This window comes from Microcebus murinus, chromosome 5, assembly GCF_040939455.1.
Source record: "Microcebus murinus isolate Inina chromosome 5, M.murinus_Inina_mat1.0, whole genome shotgun sequence".
In the NCBI taxonomy this organism is placed as follows: domain Eukaryota; kingdom Metazoa; phylum Chordata; class Mammalia; order Primates; family Cheirogaleidae; genus Microcebus; species Microcebus murinus.
In genome coordinates, this window is record NC_134108.1 from 81,460,782 (window position 1) to 81,473,823 (window position 13,042).

Sequence of the window (13,042 nt, forward strand, 5' to 3'; positions counted from 1 at the left end):
CAGAACCTTGCAGCCACATGCTTATTCTTGGTGAACATCTGAACATTCTGAGTAGTACTGTGTGATCCATGATCTTCTCTTGTCTCAGCCAGTTTTTCCCCCACAATGTATATACCTGCACCATACTTTGAAAGATCTATAGCTCCTAAGTGTCTCAGTCTAAGATATTGCCAGCATCCCTGGTTCACAAGTTCAGAGGCAGTGCGATTAACAGGTGAAGGATTGCAGCAAAGGCAGCTTCTGGATCTTGAATGAGAATTTTTCACATCTGCCACTTTGGACATTTTTCAAACCCGTTCCCCTGTGTATTCCAGGAAAGTACTCACTTGAGCTGGGCTTGTCTGCTTTTGGCCTGCATACTGAGCTGTGTAATTGAGGGAACTCAAGCATAGGCAGTTTATGGTTGTATGAATAAGCAAAATACTCAATATGTGACCTGATTGTTTTCCAAAATTGCACAGTCCCTGGTTTCACTTGTCATTTTGGAACAGGAGTGGGAGGATGAGACTGTGACAGTGAACGCATTCAATGGGTATAATTAACCCATTTCATAAAAGCAGATTTTCTAAATTATGCTATGAAGCTTGTAGCTTTTTAACACTTTATTTTCCAAGGCAGAAAACCATAATTTTTAAAGGCATTTATTTTCCCAGATATCAACCTAATTGGTTTAAAATCCATGCCTTATTGATAAAGTGGGACATTTTGGCTGATTTCCATGGCATGATGGTTAGGAAAAAAATGATTCCTTCTCTAATGCTGCCATTCTGCTTATCCACCCATAAAATGTTTCATACTCATCTCTCCCCAGTTTGTCCTGCAAAAGGAAAAATATTATTTGTCAGCTTCCTGCAATATAAAGAACAGCAGGAATCTTTAGAGTGCCTTGCCACCCACAGAAACAGCCTCAATGACCCAGCACAAGGTGATAAAAGCCACAGGGGCATGAAAACTAGCAAGGAGACAAATTACTTGTATCCAGTGGTGTCCCCAAAACATCATTACCAATAAAAACCACACCTTGGGAACAACTATGCCTCCACTTTCTTGTCTGACCTCAAGAATTTCTCAATATGCCACCGAAATCAGGAGGAAAGTTGGCTTATGCAGACCTCACAGGCAGTCTGCACCTATCAATGCTCTGAGTTTTCATTTACTGTAATTAAGTGATAACATTGACTCTCTTTAAAAGTGTTGGTAGAATAACAATGCTTCCTGGGCAGAGAAAATGCAATTTCCAAGGCATACTTCTGGGACTTAAGATAACCAGGCTGATGGCACTGGCTCATACATTGCCAAGTTACTTAGAGGGCAAGAACATGTGCAAAATTCAAATAGCTGGGGACATTCTGGATGACTCTGGAAAAAGCAAAATAAAGAGTCTGCAGGTTTTGTTTTGGGGTGATTGTAGCCTTCACTTTCAACTCAAATGTGTGATATCAAGGTTTCCCTCTGATCTGTAGGTTGTAACTAATGATAAATCTATAAATGACAATTCTTGGCTCAGCTGAACCCCATGGTTACAGAGAGTGCACTCAGGGAAGTTCTAGAAAACATAATTTTAGTTTTAAAACACCTAGTAATGTTCCACAAAGTATTTCAGTCTAAGGAGAAGATGCTGATGATACCAGCCAATGAAGAAGTAATTAGTGATACTGGTTTTCTTGTTTCTTAAAATGAATTTGAAATATTTAAAATGTGCTGAAAATTGCAGAAAATAATATGATAAATTCCCATGAATCCACAATACGATGTTGTCAAATATTAACAATTTGTCTTATTTGCTTCAGATATTTTTATTTTTTTTTTAACAAAATCATTGCAAATATAGCTGAAGCCCCTTCAGATCTTATTTTCTACCAAATTTCCTTCCATGTTTTAGGTCCCCTAGACAATGCTGAAGACTTGTTGCTTCTCTAGTTACACAATTTATTTTAGTCTTTTCTTTGACCATACCAAACCATAGAGAGTTATTGCTGTTCAGAGAAAGAACCTGCACACATTTAGCTGAGCCCTTTATTCATCAGGGCCCAGAGTTTTCTTTTTACCGTTAAAATGAAAATTATCTTTTCTTGCCTACCTCACAAAGTTATACACAATAAAATCACATATTACTGTATGGAGATCATTCTGGAAACTATATCATCCAATGCAAACTATAAGATTATTTAGGAAACAAGTATCCCTTTCTGAATATTAAGGTTCTAAAAAATCTGATTGGCCTTTGACATCTCAAACCTTAATGTTTAAGCAACACAAAGATATGGTATTTATCTGTTTCTGGGCACTGGCGTGTGACTAATTACAAGTTTGGTCACCATATATCAAGGATTTCAAATATTCTGTCTCATTATTGCTATGTATAACACACGTCAGTCTAGGCGTTTTAATAGTTGGTTTTGATAACATGAGACAGGATGAAAAAAGTAGTCAGTAACTCTATGAAGATAATATCCTTTTCCATAAGAGTGTAAATACAATTAGTAAAAAACTTAGGAAGTCAGAAAGTGGCTGATATGTCCCACTGCTGCTGTTCATTAGGAGAGAAAAAGAGAAATAATTAGAAAATCAAACCCAAGTGCTAGTTTTCAAAATCTCAACTTAAGACCCTAAGCTGCCTCATACACATGCCTATGTATTCTGTGGTCACACAAGGTGACACTGGAATTTTAGCAATGTTGGCAACAGCTGTTTTGTCTGGGACCATTACCCCCATGGGGGACGAGTGGCAGTAAAAAATGATTAACTGGCCATGCCTCCATTTTATAAGTCTTATGTGTCTATATTTTTAAATCTGAGGAAGTCATTTTTTCAAGAAATGAAATTACTCTTCCCATTGACTTAAATAAATGGTTATATTCATTTTCTCTGAAGATATTATCACTACAATGCATGGCCTTTAGTTGTTTAGTAGAAGAGACTGAGGTTCCTTGCTGAAAGGAAAACTAAGAAACATGACAAAGCCTTGATCAGTTCAAGGTTTCTAAAAGGGATATTAAGAATATGAATTGGATTCCCACTGAAACATGATGAGCCTCAACATGCACGGAGGCACAATGAGGGTATTTTGTGGGTATTTTAACAAGAAATCAATATTTTAATTCAGATATTTATTGTCATTCTGCTTGATTCAGCAGTCTAAAATGTGTCTTAGAATACTAAGTTGTTTTAGAGGTATGCCTTGCTATACATTGGAAACAATAACTTTGTGCCTTCAGTTCAGTGCATAGTAAATAAAGTTGGAGATGGAAGATATACAGGTTGAGAATAGTGCTTGATAATGGGGTACATATGCAGGAAGGCATAAGGTCTAGGATGTTTTGAGGGCAGGTATTTTCATTGCTGTTACTATTCATCTGACCCAGCCTGTAGCCTATCAGAAAGGAAGCATCAGTTATTAATACTTTGAATAAACTTTCTACCCCAATATTCCTTTCTACCTCTTCTTTAAGGGTGATAACTCTTAGATTTGGCCCTTTGAGGAAATCCTACTATTTGCAACAACATGGATGGAACCAGAGAACATTATGTTAGATGAAATAGGCCAAGCACAGAAAGACAAATATCGCATGTTCTCACTCATATGTGGGAGCTCAATATTAAAACCACTGATCTCATGGAGATAGAGAGTAGAATGGTGGTTACCAGAGGCTGAGAAGGGTAGTGGGGATGAGAGGTGGGGAGGGAGAGATGTTTAATGGGTGCGTGCAATAATATACTTAGATAGAATGAACAATATTTGACAGCACAACAAGGTGACTATAATCAAAAGTTAGGACATACTTACAATAACTAAAACAGTGGAACAGGAATATTCCTAGCACAAAGAAATAATAAGTCCCTGAGGTGATGGGTACCCCAATTACCCTGATTTGACTAATTTACATTGATTGCCTCTATCAAAACAACACATGTACCCTATAAATATATAGAACTATAATGTACCCCTAATAATTAAAAATAAAAGAAAAAGAAAGGAAGCGTCAGGTTTAGCTGTGGGGAAAAGGAAAAGCTTAACTTATATGTGATGAAATTCTCCATTTTTAAAGACAAATATAGGATCCAGTGGATTCAGCCAGGACTGAAATTAAATGGGCTACAATCAAAGCATTATCAGTTCCTCTTGCTTTCTCTCAGCAAACAGGTGTATTCCTTGTCTACTCAAAGACTAACAATGAGGGGCTAAAAATGATATTACTTTCACAATAAGTTATTTGAATTGGTTGGAATAGTAATTTCATCATATAAAAAATATCAAGCCCCCTTAAGTAGAAATGCACACACGGAGACTTACAAAAGGGAGAGGTAAATGATTATGCCACAGCCATTTTGCTCCTCTGCTCTCTATCCTGCTTCCACTCTCATAAGGCCCTGAATGACAAAGCCACTCAGCTCTCAAAGCTTTTCTTGCGCTATTCTTCTCCTAGCTCCTTTATGTTTACTGAATACGTCAAGCTTTTCTCCAACTCAAGCCCTTTCCATGCTCTGATATTTCTAAAAACCACATAATTTTAGTTTTAAAACACCTAGTCCCATTCTATAAAGGATTTAGCCTCACCAGGCCAGCTCCTTCTCAAGTAATGTCATCTGCTCAGAGACGCCTCCCTGGACCATTTTACTGAGAGTAACATTTGCTCCTTCCAAATCATTATCACATTGCCCCATTTATTTCCCCAAGAGCACCTCACACTAAACTGAAATGGTTTTGTCTATTTATTTAATTGCTTATTAACCAATGGTGTACTCCCCTATAATAGAGTAAGTTATTAAAGGTAGATAACCTTGTTTGTAGTTTGTCGTTGCTTTGTTTTTGTAACCATTGTATATTCAATGTTTTTAACAGTGATTAACACACGGTAGATAGTCAATAGGTATTTGTTAATTAAATGAATTCAATTTTACACACTAGATTTACTCTTTTAAGTATGTAAACTGCTGTATAATCCTAACCTTCAGAATTGTGCAATGATTCATGCTTTAAAGGTAAAAGAAGTTCTTCTATATTGAAGTTAAAATAGAAACACATGTTTTAAATCAGATTGTTGTTTTAGAAAAGCAGCACAAATTTTATTGCAGTAAGCTCCCACAAAAGTGCTGTTGCAGAGTTTTATCAGTATTTTACAATAGATGGGCATTTTGGAGATTCATGAGTAAATATTTTCACCTTAAAAGAACATCATGCTGACATTGAAAATGACTGTTGATGAAATAGTATTTGTACTTAAACTACAGGATAAGCAGAAAATGCAATAAAAACCAGAAAATAAATTTTGAAAATCATGTAGATACATAATTAAGCCTTGAACACTGAAAAATTTCCATACCCGTGACTTCCTCCAAAGGGCTGTGAAGTGTCATACTTTGCCTAGAGCTTTTCTGATGGAAACAGTAGAGGGAGCTGCTGCCCCATGTTACAAATTTCTTGACTTTATTGTTTTTAACCTAAATCGCTATACACAGAAATGTGACACATTTGAGCCACTGTTCAATTCTCATGCTACAATAATGAAACAATGCACAAAAACAATGCCAGGAGAAAAAAAATGAAAGAAAACCAAAAGCCCTGCCTGTAACAGAAAGAAATAATAACACATTTTCAACTTAATGTGTCTTTTAATAAATGCTTTTTACAGTGATGATGAATGAGAAGTAAAGTTAATGTCAAATGGGTGGGCTAATACCTACTTCCTTTAATGGCTCATTAGTTAAATTTCCCTGCTTTCTCTCCTGCTCCGCCTCATTTCCAGCTGTTTTCCTCTCTTTTCTAAAAAAACTAAAACCCAGAATATTTTGAAATAAACTAAGGCACTCCAAGTCTTCAGACTTTCCAAGTCTCATTATCATAACATAAGCCCACTATTTTCCATTGCTTATGCTACTCAGATAACTAGAAGGTTTTTTTAAAAAAGAAGTTTTTATTAGAGTGTAAGGAATGGTAGTGGAGACGTAGAGAACATCACAGCTAATAAAATGCAACAGTTCAGATCACGGATGAACAAGCCTCATGAGTAAGGAAGAGGTTATAAATATGAAGAGGAAAAAACATCACTGAATCTTTACATCCAGTTGTTATTATTATCTAATTAGGAATAACTTTTGTATCTCTTTAAGGGTGGATTTACATACCTAGAATAAGTATGCCATACATAGAGTGATCTTTCATTTTCAGCCATTCATTGATAGATATTCAAATATTTGTCAACTGGATTTTGAGAAATTTGTAAAGAGAAAACAATGTGTTGGTCCAATCACAGAGTCTAGACAATCCCTTCTATCTACAACGTGAATGGATGTTCAGAATAGTAATAATGGATAGATTCCATTTAGATAGAGCTTTACATTTAGAATAAAGTTCTTTCACATACATGGAATTTGATCCTTTCAACAACTGTGAGAAGTGGGTGGGGCAGGTGCTATTATTTCAAATTTACAGAGAAGGAAATGGAGACATGAAAATGTCAAGTGAAGGATGTCATCCAACACTATTTTGCAGCCACAAAATGGCCATGGTACAGGAGAGTACCACAAATGACCATGGAAAAATCAAACAATGTTCTATGTGTGATGTTTAAGTAAGGCTGATCCTGGTCCAAGTGTAAACTTTAAGCTTGTCATTCATACCCATTGTGTAGCAGGATAAAGATAGGTTTGGGGATAAGTCCTGGGTTTCAATTCTGTCTCCCCCGCTTACCCTGGTATGATCTTGGGCAAGCTACTTGACATTTCTAACTTATGAGGATTCCATAAGACACTGGAAGCATAGTACCTAATGCAAGCTAGTGCTGTAATAAACCCTCCTGGTCTGGTCCATCTCCCTCTCTTCTGAACCCATCTCCTAGGAGTTAGTGCTAGTTCCTTCCTCAAGGAGACACTTAGCACTTTCATACTTCATCTCTCTGAAAAGCTGTTCTCAGCCATACTCTTTAGGCATTTGATGATATTATGAATCCAAGACATCTCTACCTAATGATTTTTCTCCAATGAAGACTATTTGCTTAGGACAAGATGGCAGAAGATATTTGAGAGAATTTAGGAGCTTTTTCTTTTGTATAGGTGAGATCAGCTCTGCTTTTTAACAGGAAATTGGACAAATACTTTACAAAAAATATTTTCAACATAGGTGGTTGTGGCTAGCTCTGTTAACCAGTTCAGTTGCTCTTCAATTACAAGCATTTTGATTGAGAACAACTTTATTGACACATATTATGTGTGCATACATTTCAACTAAGTCTTCTCTAAAGACAAAATTTTTATTGAATACGAGAAGCTAAATTATGGGAAAGTAAGATATATGACTGTCATGAAACATCGATTCACAAAGACAATTTAATAACATTAGTTCGATAGATCTACTTTCAGTAAATATTTCATTGTTAGAAATTTGGCTTTTTCCTAGGAGACATTATGTTTTAGGGGAGAAAAGGTTGTCCTTTTACATATACACATGCACACATACACAAAATCACCTAAATAAAAAGTTGTGGGAAATTATTCTTTGTAAACTACTTGTCTTTTTGGTACCAACATTTCTTAAGAAAGTGAGAAAATACAAATTTGGCTTCAGAACAAAGAAGCACCATAGAAAGATTGACTGAAATGTTTTAATTATTTGAGTCACCTCAGGACATCAGAGACTTTTCCTTTTGATTCCATTTTTTTAAATCTTCATTGACACTTCCCTAAATAACAACACTACATTTGATTTAGAGAATACCTCTAAACCCCCAAAGGGAAGAACGTTTTCTTAAGGAAACTGAGCAAAGTATGCTGTTATCAAAGGACTGACAACTCTGTATAACTCCTATTCCTTGATTCTTTCTAGACAATCAAACAGACTAAAGTTTTCCCCCCTAACTTTTCTAAAGACTAATTGCTCAGACATAATGTTAAAATTTTATAAAGTATTCACTCCTTTGGGGATATTATATATTACTTTAATTACTGTTTGATAAAGGAGATAAAATTAAGATTTTTTAATATTTCACATTGTCATAAGAAATTCTAACACATGCTTCAGGAATCTCACATACTGGCCACTGGGGTGAGTCACACACCGTCTCCAGTCCCAATTACAAACATTTTAGCTCCTTCTGAGCCCTCTCTTGTTCTCTTACTGCCTTCCTCTCTGCTGTGAAGTAGGGCTTATGTCACACAGGCTATAATGTTGGAAAAGACAAATAAATGAAAAACAACAACATATTGATCTAAACATGTCTACGAAGAAAGTGGAATGTCTCTTAAGCTACATGTAAATTGTAATAAATTGTAAATTGTAATAAAATACCACTAGCTCCATAGGACATCATAACAAATACTCTGCTGACACTTTAAAAATAGTATAACAAATACTACGATAGCTGCAATGAATCTTGCTCACTCTCTCAACAATCCAACCCCCACGTACCACCAGAGTGACCTATCACTGAAATCTGGCCATGGGACTCTCCAGCTTAGAGCTCTTCCTTTGTTATCATAGCTTCTCATGCCTTGCAAAGCTTCACAGGAGGTTCTCCAGGCCCCTGCCCAGCATGGCTTGATTTCATCTCATCTGGCCTAGTGCCGTGTGTCTCAGCTACCTGTGACTGGTGGTCCATCCCCACTTCTCAGAAGTTCAGCACTCATTGCTTCGCTTCTAGCTGTTTTCCTCTGCCAGAAGTACCTAGCTTGCTCCCTCCTCTCCTTCTGTTTGCTTTGCTGGACAATTCTCAGTCTTTCCACTCCAGCTGTAAATTTCTGTAGGGAACTACCTCTAACCATTATCTTTACTTCTTCTGTCCACATTTCTGTGAATTAAACTTGGATCTCCTAGAAGGCAAGGGCAATGTCTTACTCATTTTTGCAAGCCCACCTCCCAGGAGAGTGTTAGGCACGCAGTAGGTCTTAAATAAATGTTTGTGAAACTGTTGAACAATGGGAATTAGAGGGAGTTAGATTTTTTTTTTATGTGCTCATTTTCTTGAAATGGTAGTTATTATGACCTTGAAAGGGCTGATTTTGATGAATCTGTCCATTTCTAACCATTTGGGAAATAATAGTCCTCTTTCTAAAGTATCTTATGTTTAGAAAAATTAAATGTGAAGATGGCACAGAAAAATGTGGGGAACCAACTATTTTACCTTTCTTTTCAATGCTGTCTTTAACTAAGCTCTGCAAGTAGGAGTAGGTGCTCCATAAGATTTTTGGCAGCATACTAATATACACATCAGCAATTTAACCCATGATGAGAACAACTTCAAAAAATCCAAAAGCTGATGAAAACTGTGTCTCAAGATGAAGTTCCCATAATACTTGCATTAGAGAGAAGATATTTTAGTCCATTAGAGGATTTATTCCAGAATCAGAAAGGCAAAGAGTTTCCATAAACTATAGTTCTTAAACGAAAAATGAACTGATGGTATAGTCTAATATTTTGTTTTTAAACAAAAACTGATCCATGAATAAAAATCTTTGGTTTTCTGCATAGATTTTTCCTTATTCCAACAAACTGAGCATTTTTATTATACTAAAAAAGTTAATAAACAACTTTTTTTTTAAATACTGGGTAGCTGGGAGTTAATGAACACAGTGTGTCAGATCCAAAGCTGAGTTTAAATTCTAAATCTAATTCTTGAAATAAAATAAGCACCTCTCTTGCCCAAACACTCTGGCAATAAACTGAAACCTGTGAAACTGAATATTATAAATCCTATCATACAGTCACATGTTTCTTAATCTTCTAAATTCTTCAGTAAACTCATTTGATCTATAGTTGAGAACTCATTCCAGAATTCAGTATAATCCTCTTCTCTCCTAGACATTTGGCAAGCTTGTCATAAAGGCCTTCAACATTCAAATTCCTCCTTTGAGACAATTATCCTGTCTTAAAAGCAGCGTCATAGGTTTAGAAAACTACATGAAGGTCTAATCTTGCCTGTTAACATTCAACAGCTTGTCTTCTTTAAAGCACAAAACAGTTTTTGAAAAATCTTACAAAATGTTCTCTGTTTTACCAAAGCGTTTGAAATAAAAATCAAAAAAGCTGAGTCCTTTAAAAACTGGATTCCAGGGTACCCAATTCATGCTTCCTCACACCCTCAACACCCCCCTCCCCAACTTGCTTTTATGATCAATATCAATGAACACCAATGCACTGCTAATAGGACAATGCACTTGAATGGCTACAGCAAAATGAAATCAGTGATGGGACAGCAATCATGTTCATTTTTGGCATGTGACCACATCCAAAGAAATTCCTAAAGTGTTTGGTCTGAGGCCCACTAGTGTGGTGCAGGGTGGTTTTAGTCTTTAAATAGTCTCTTATCTGGTCTTCATTTTTTCATTCACAATATATATTCATCTGTTAACTCATTCATTAAATAATCAATAATCACATGCTACAGACCAAAAACTGTCCTAGACAATAGTGACAAAACAGAGGTTCAAAAAAAATCACAGTGTGTGGTGATCAGTTAGATAAGGGAAATAAGAGATACAATTCAATGTAGCTAGAGACTATGGGAGAACATTTTCAAAGCATGGCATTTTGGGGATAGTAACAGAAGATTACATTACAGATTACAAAATAAGGAAGGGCATAGAGGAGGATAAGCAAAGATAATTAAAAGGCAAACCACGAAAGGCCCAGAATGTCATGCAGAAGATGTGGAAAGAAATTTTAAGCCAAATAGTTTTACACTATTAAAGACCCATCCAAGCCAGCCTGGATGTTAAGCCTTAAGTTACATGGTCAGGCATGATTTAGAGGTATTACTGCATTTGGAAAAGGTAGAAGCAACAAGATCAGCTCTCAGATGGCTATAAAAATACAGGTACAAATTGGCAAAGGCCTAAACTAAGGCCGTGGCAGTGAAGATGCAGAGGAAGATTTGTGAGCTATTGGGACACAGAACTGACATGATTTAGGGACTGTTTAGATGTAGAGGATGAAGGAGAGAAAAACATCTAGGATTATTTTTACAGTTCAGTTTTGGACATAGTACTTTTGTTGTAGCTAGAAGATGTCCAAGTGGAAATACTGAGCAGGCAATGGAATGTACGAGCCTGGAACTCAGAAGAAATGTCAGGGTTGAAATGAAAAATGGAGGTATATTAATCCATCTAGCAAATGGGTGTGGGGGGGAGAGGGAAAGTTGCTGTCGAGGGACACAAAAGGATGGCCCCAGACACAGGAGAAAAACAATCAATGTTACTAAACCCAGAGAGGAGTTTCAAAGAGAGAGAAGTCCATAGTGTAAATTCCTGTGTAGCAGTGAAGTAAGAAGGAGCCTGAACAGTGCCCAGGGAATCTTGCTACTCGGAGATTACCGCTGGCCATGGAAAGTGCAGTGTCATGGAGTAGCTTGGGCACAAACCAGACTCCGGTGGGTTGCAGAGTTAGCGGAACCATAAGAACTGAGATCTTTTTTTTTTTTCCTAGAAGCTTGGGGTAAAGAAACCAGATAACTAACTGGCTGGAAGTTTTTTATAGCCATTTTAGTGACAACATTCTGTGAAATTCTACTAACAACCGTTTTGTATCAAGAAAAATGGATGCTCTTCCCCCAGAGGCCTAACTTGCTACCAGCCCCTGATGTTAAGGAATTGAGGAGATGGAGCTCAGGGAGGTTCAGAGTAGGATTCATCTGTTTGGATGCTTGACCTGGGAATGCTCAGGCAGACACTGCGCTTGTTCCTGCCCCTGTAATAAGAAGCAGATGAGGTGTGGACAGCTATCAGCCTCCCTTATCTCTCGGTTTGGGGTGGTGATGGTGGTGGGGGTGTAGGGAGTATAGATTACCCATTCAAGTGCTGGAACAGGAGAAAGAAGGAAGTTATTATCTGCACAAGAGTAAAATAACCCTTAGGTAGACACATAGAAATAAAAAGAGACTCTCAAGGGACAGTCATCTTGTTGGTTACTCACGGGTGGTCCTGGGGGTCCTGGTTTTCCCGGGGGTCCCGTCTTCCCTCGTCTTCCCTTGAAACCAAAGAAAAACAGATAATAAACAAAAACAGATAATAAACACTGTGATTCCATTTCACTTTAATGGAAGATCATCTTAAATGGCAATATTGAAGACAGTAAAAATGAACAAAAAGTTAAAAAAACAACTCCAATTCTACATGACTTGTAAACATCAATGAATTCTACAAGTTAAGAGCCAATTCTTAAGGACCACTGTTAGGAAACATAGTACCTGAAATGAATGAATTGTAACTGTTGTCAGTATCTCTTTATATGCTGTCTACCTTGATATTCTCGCAAAGTATTAATAATATAAAGTATCTGGAAGATGGTCTAAGATTGGCATTTTATCTGATGATTCAGTGGTTTCTGAGGCAATGATAAATGCATCTGTCATATCAAGTTGGTGTTTCTTAAAGAGGGGTCTAAATTCTAATTTTGTAGAAGTTACCTGAGGGTGAGTTTGGGTGTTAATATGCATATTCCTGGGATTCATCCTAGGCTTAATGGTTTACAGGCTCTGCGGACAGGAGAATCTGCATTTTTAAAACCACCTCAGACAATTCCTATGCTCACTAAAGTTTGAAAAGCACTGCCATGTGCCCTATTATAATTATATATGCAGTGTAAAGCATTAACTAGCTCTTTTCTTTCCTTTGGGAGGTTAAGCTGTTTTATAAGTGAACTAAAATATATAATTCTTGTTTACTAATCATTATTATTGCAATGGAATAAACTCTCCTAAGTTCACAACTAGCTAAATTCCAATTGCAAGATCAGAAAGATAAGTGTGTGCTAACATTTCTAAGTAACTATGTGTCTAATATTTAAAGAACATTTCATTATTTATCATAAAATTATTCTCTTAAATTTTTTTTCCTAACAGGAGGTAGTAAGCTTGCATATTGAAAGCATACATTTTGAATGAGAAGCATTTCTGAGTATATGTTTTCTAAATGTGATCACTTTAATTCATTGTTACTAATAATTCTATTTGATTACCATATTGGTAAAATATTAATACATATTAAGACATTGATATTTAAAAAGTAAAAATATTGGGTTGATCTTTTCAATACTTTTTTGAGGGGAGAATTG

At 36.4% G+C, this 13,042-nt stretch overlaps 1 protein-coding gene across 1 annotated transcript in view; it reads right to left on the reverse strand.

Moving 5' to 3' along the window:
* Positions 1–13,042, reverse strand: part of COL19A1 (collagen type XIX alpha 1 chain) — a 312,839-nt gene that overhangs the window by 101,950 nt on the left and 197,847 nt on the right. The window contains exon 17 of the mRNA XM_076003244.1: positions 11,903–11,956. Within this exon, the coding sequence (XP_075859359.1) occupies positions 11,903–11,956 (54 nt within the window). The remainder of the gene's footprint in view (positions 1–11,902; positions 11,957–13,042) is intronic.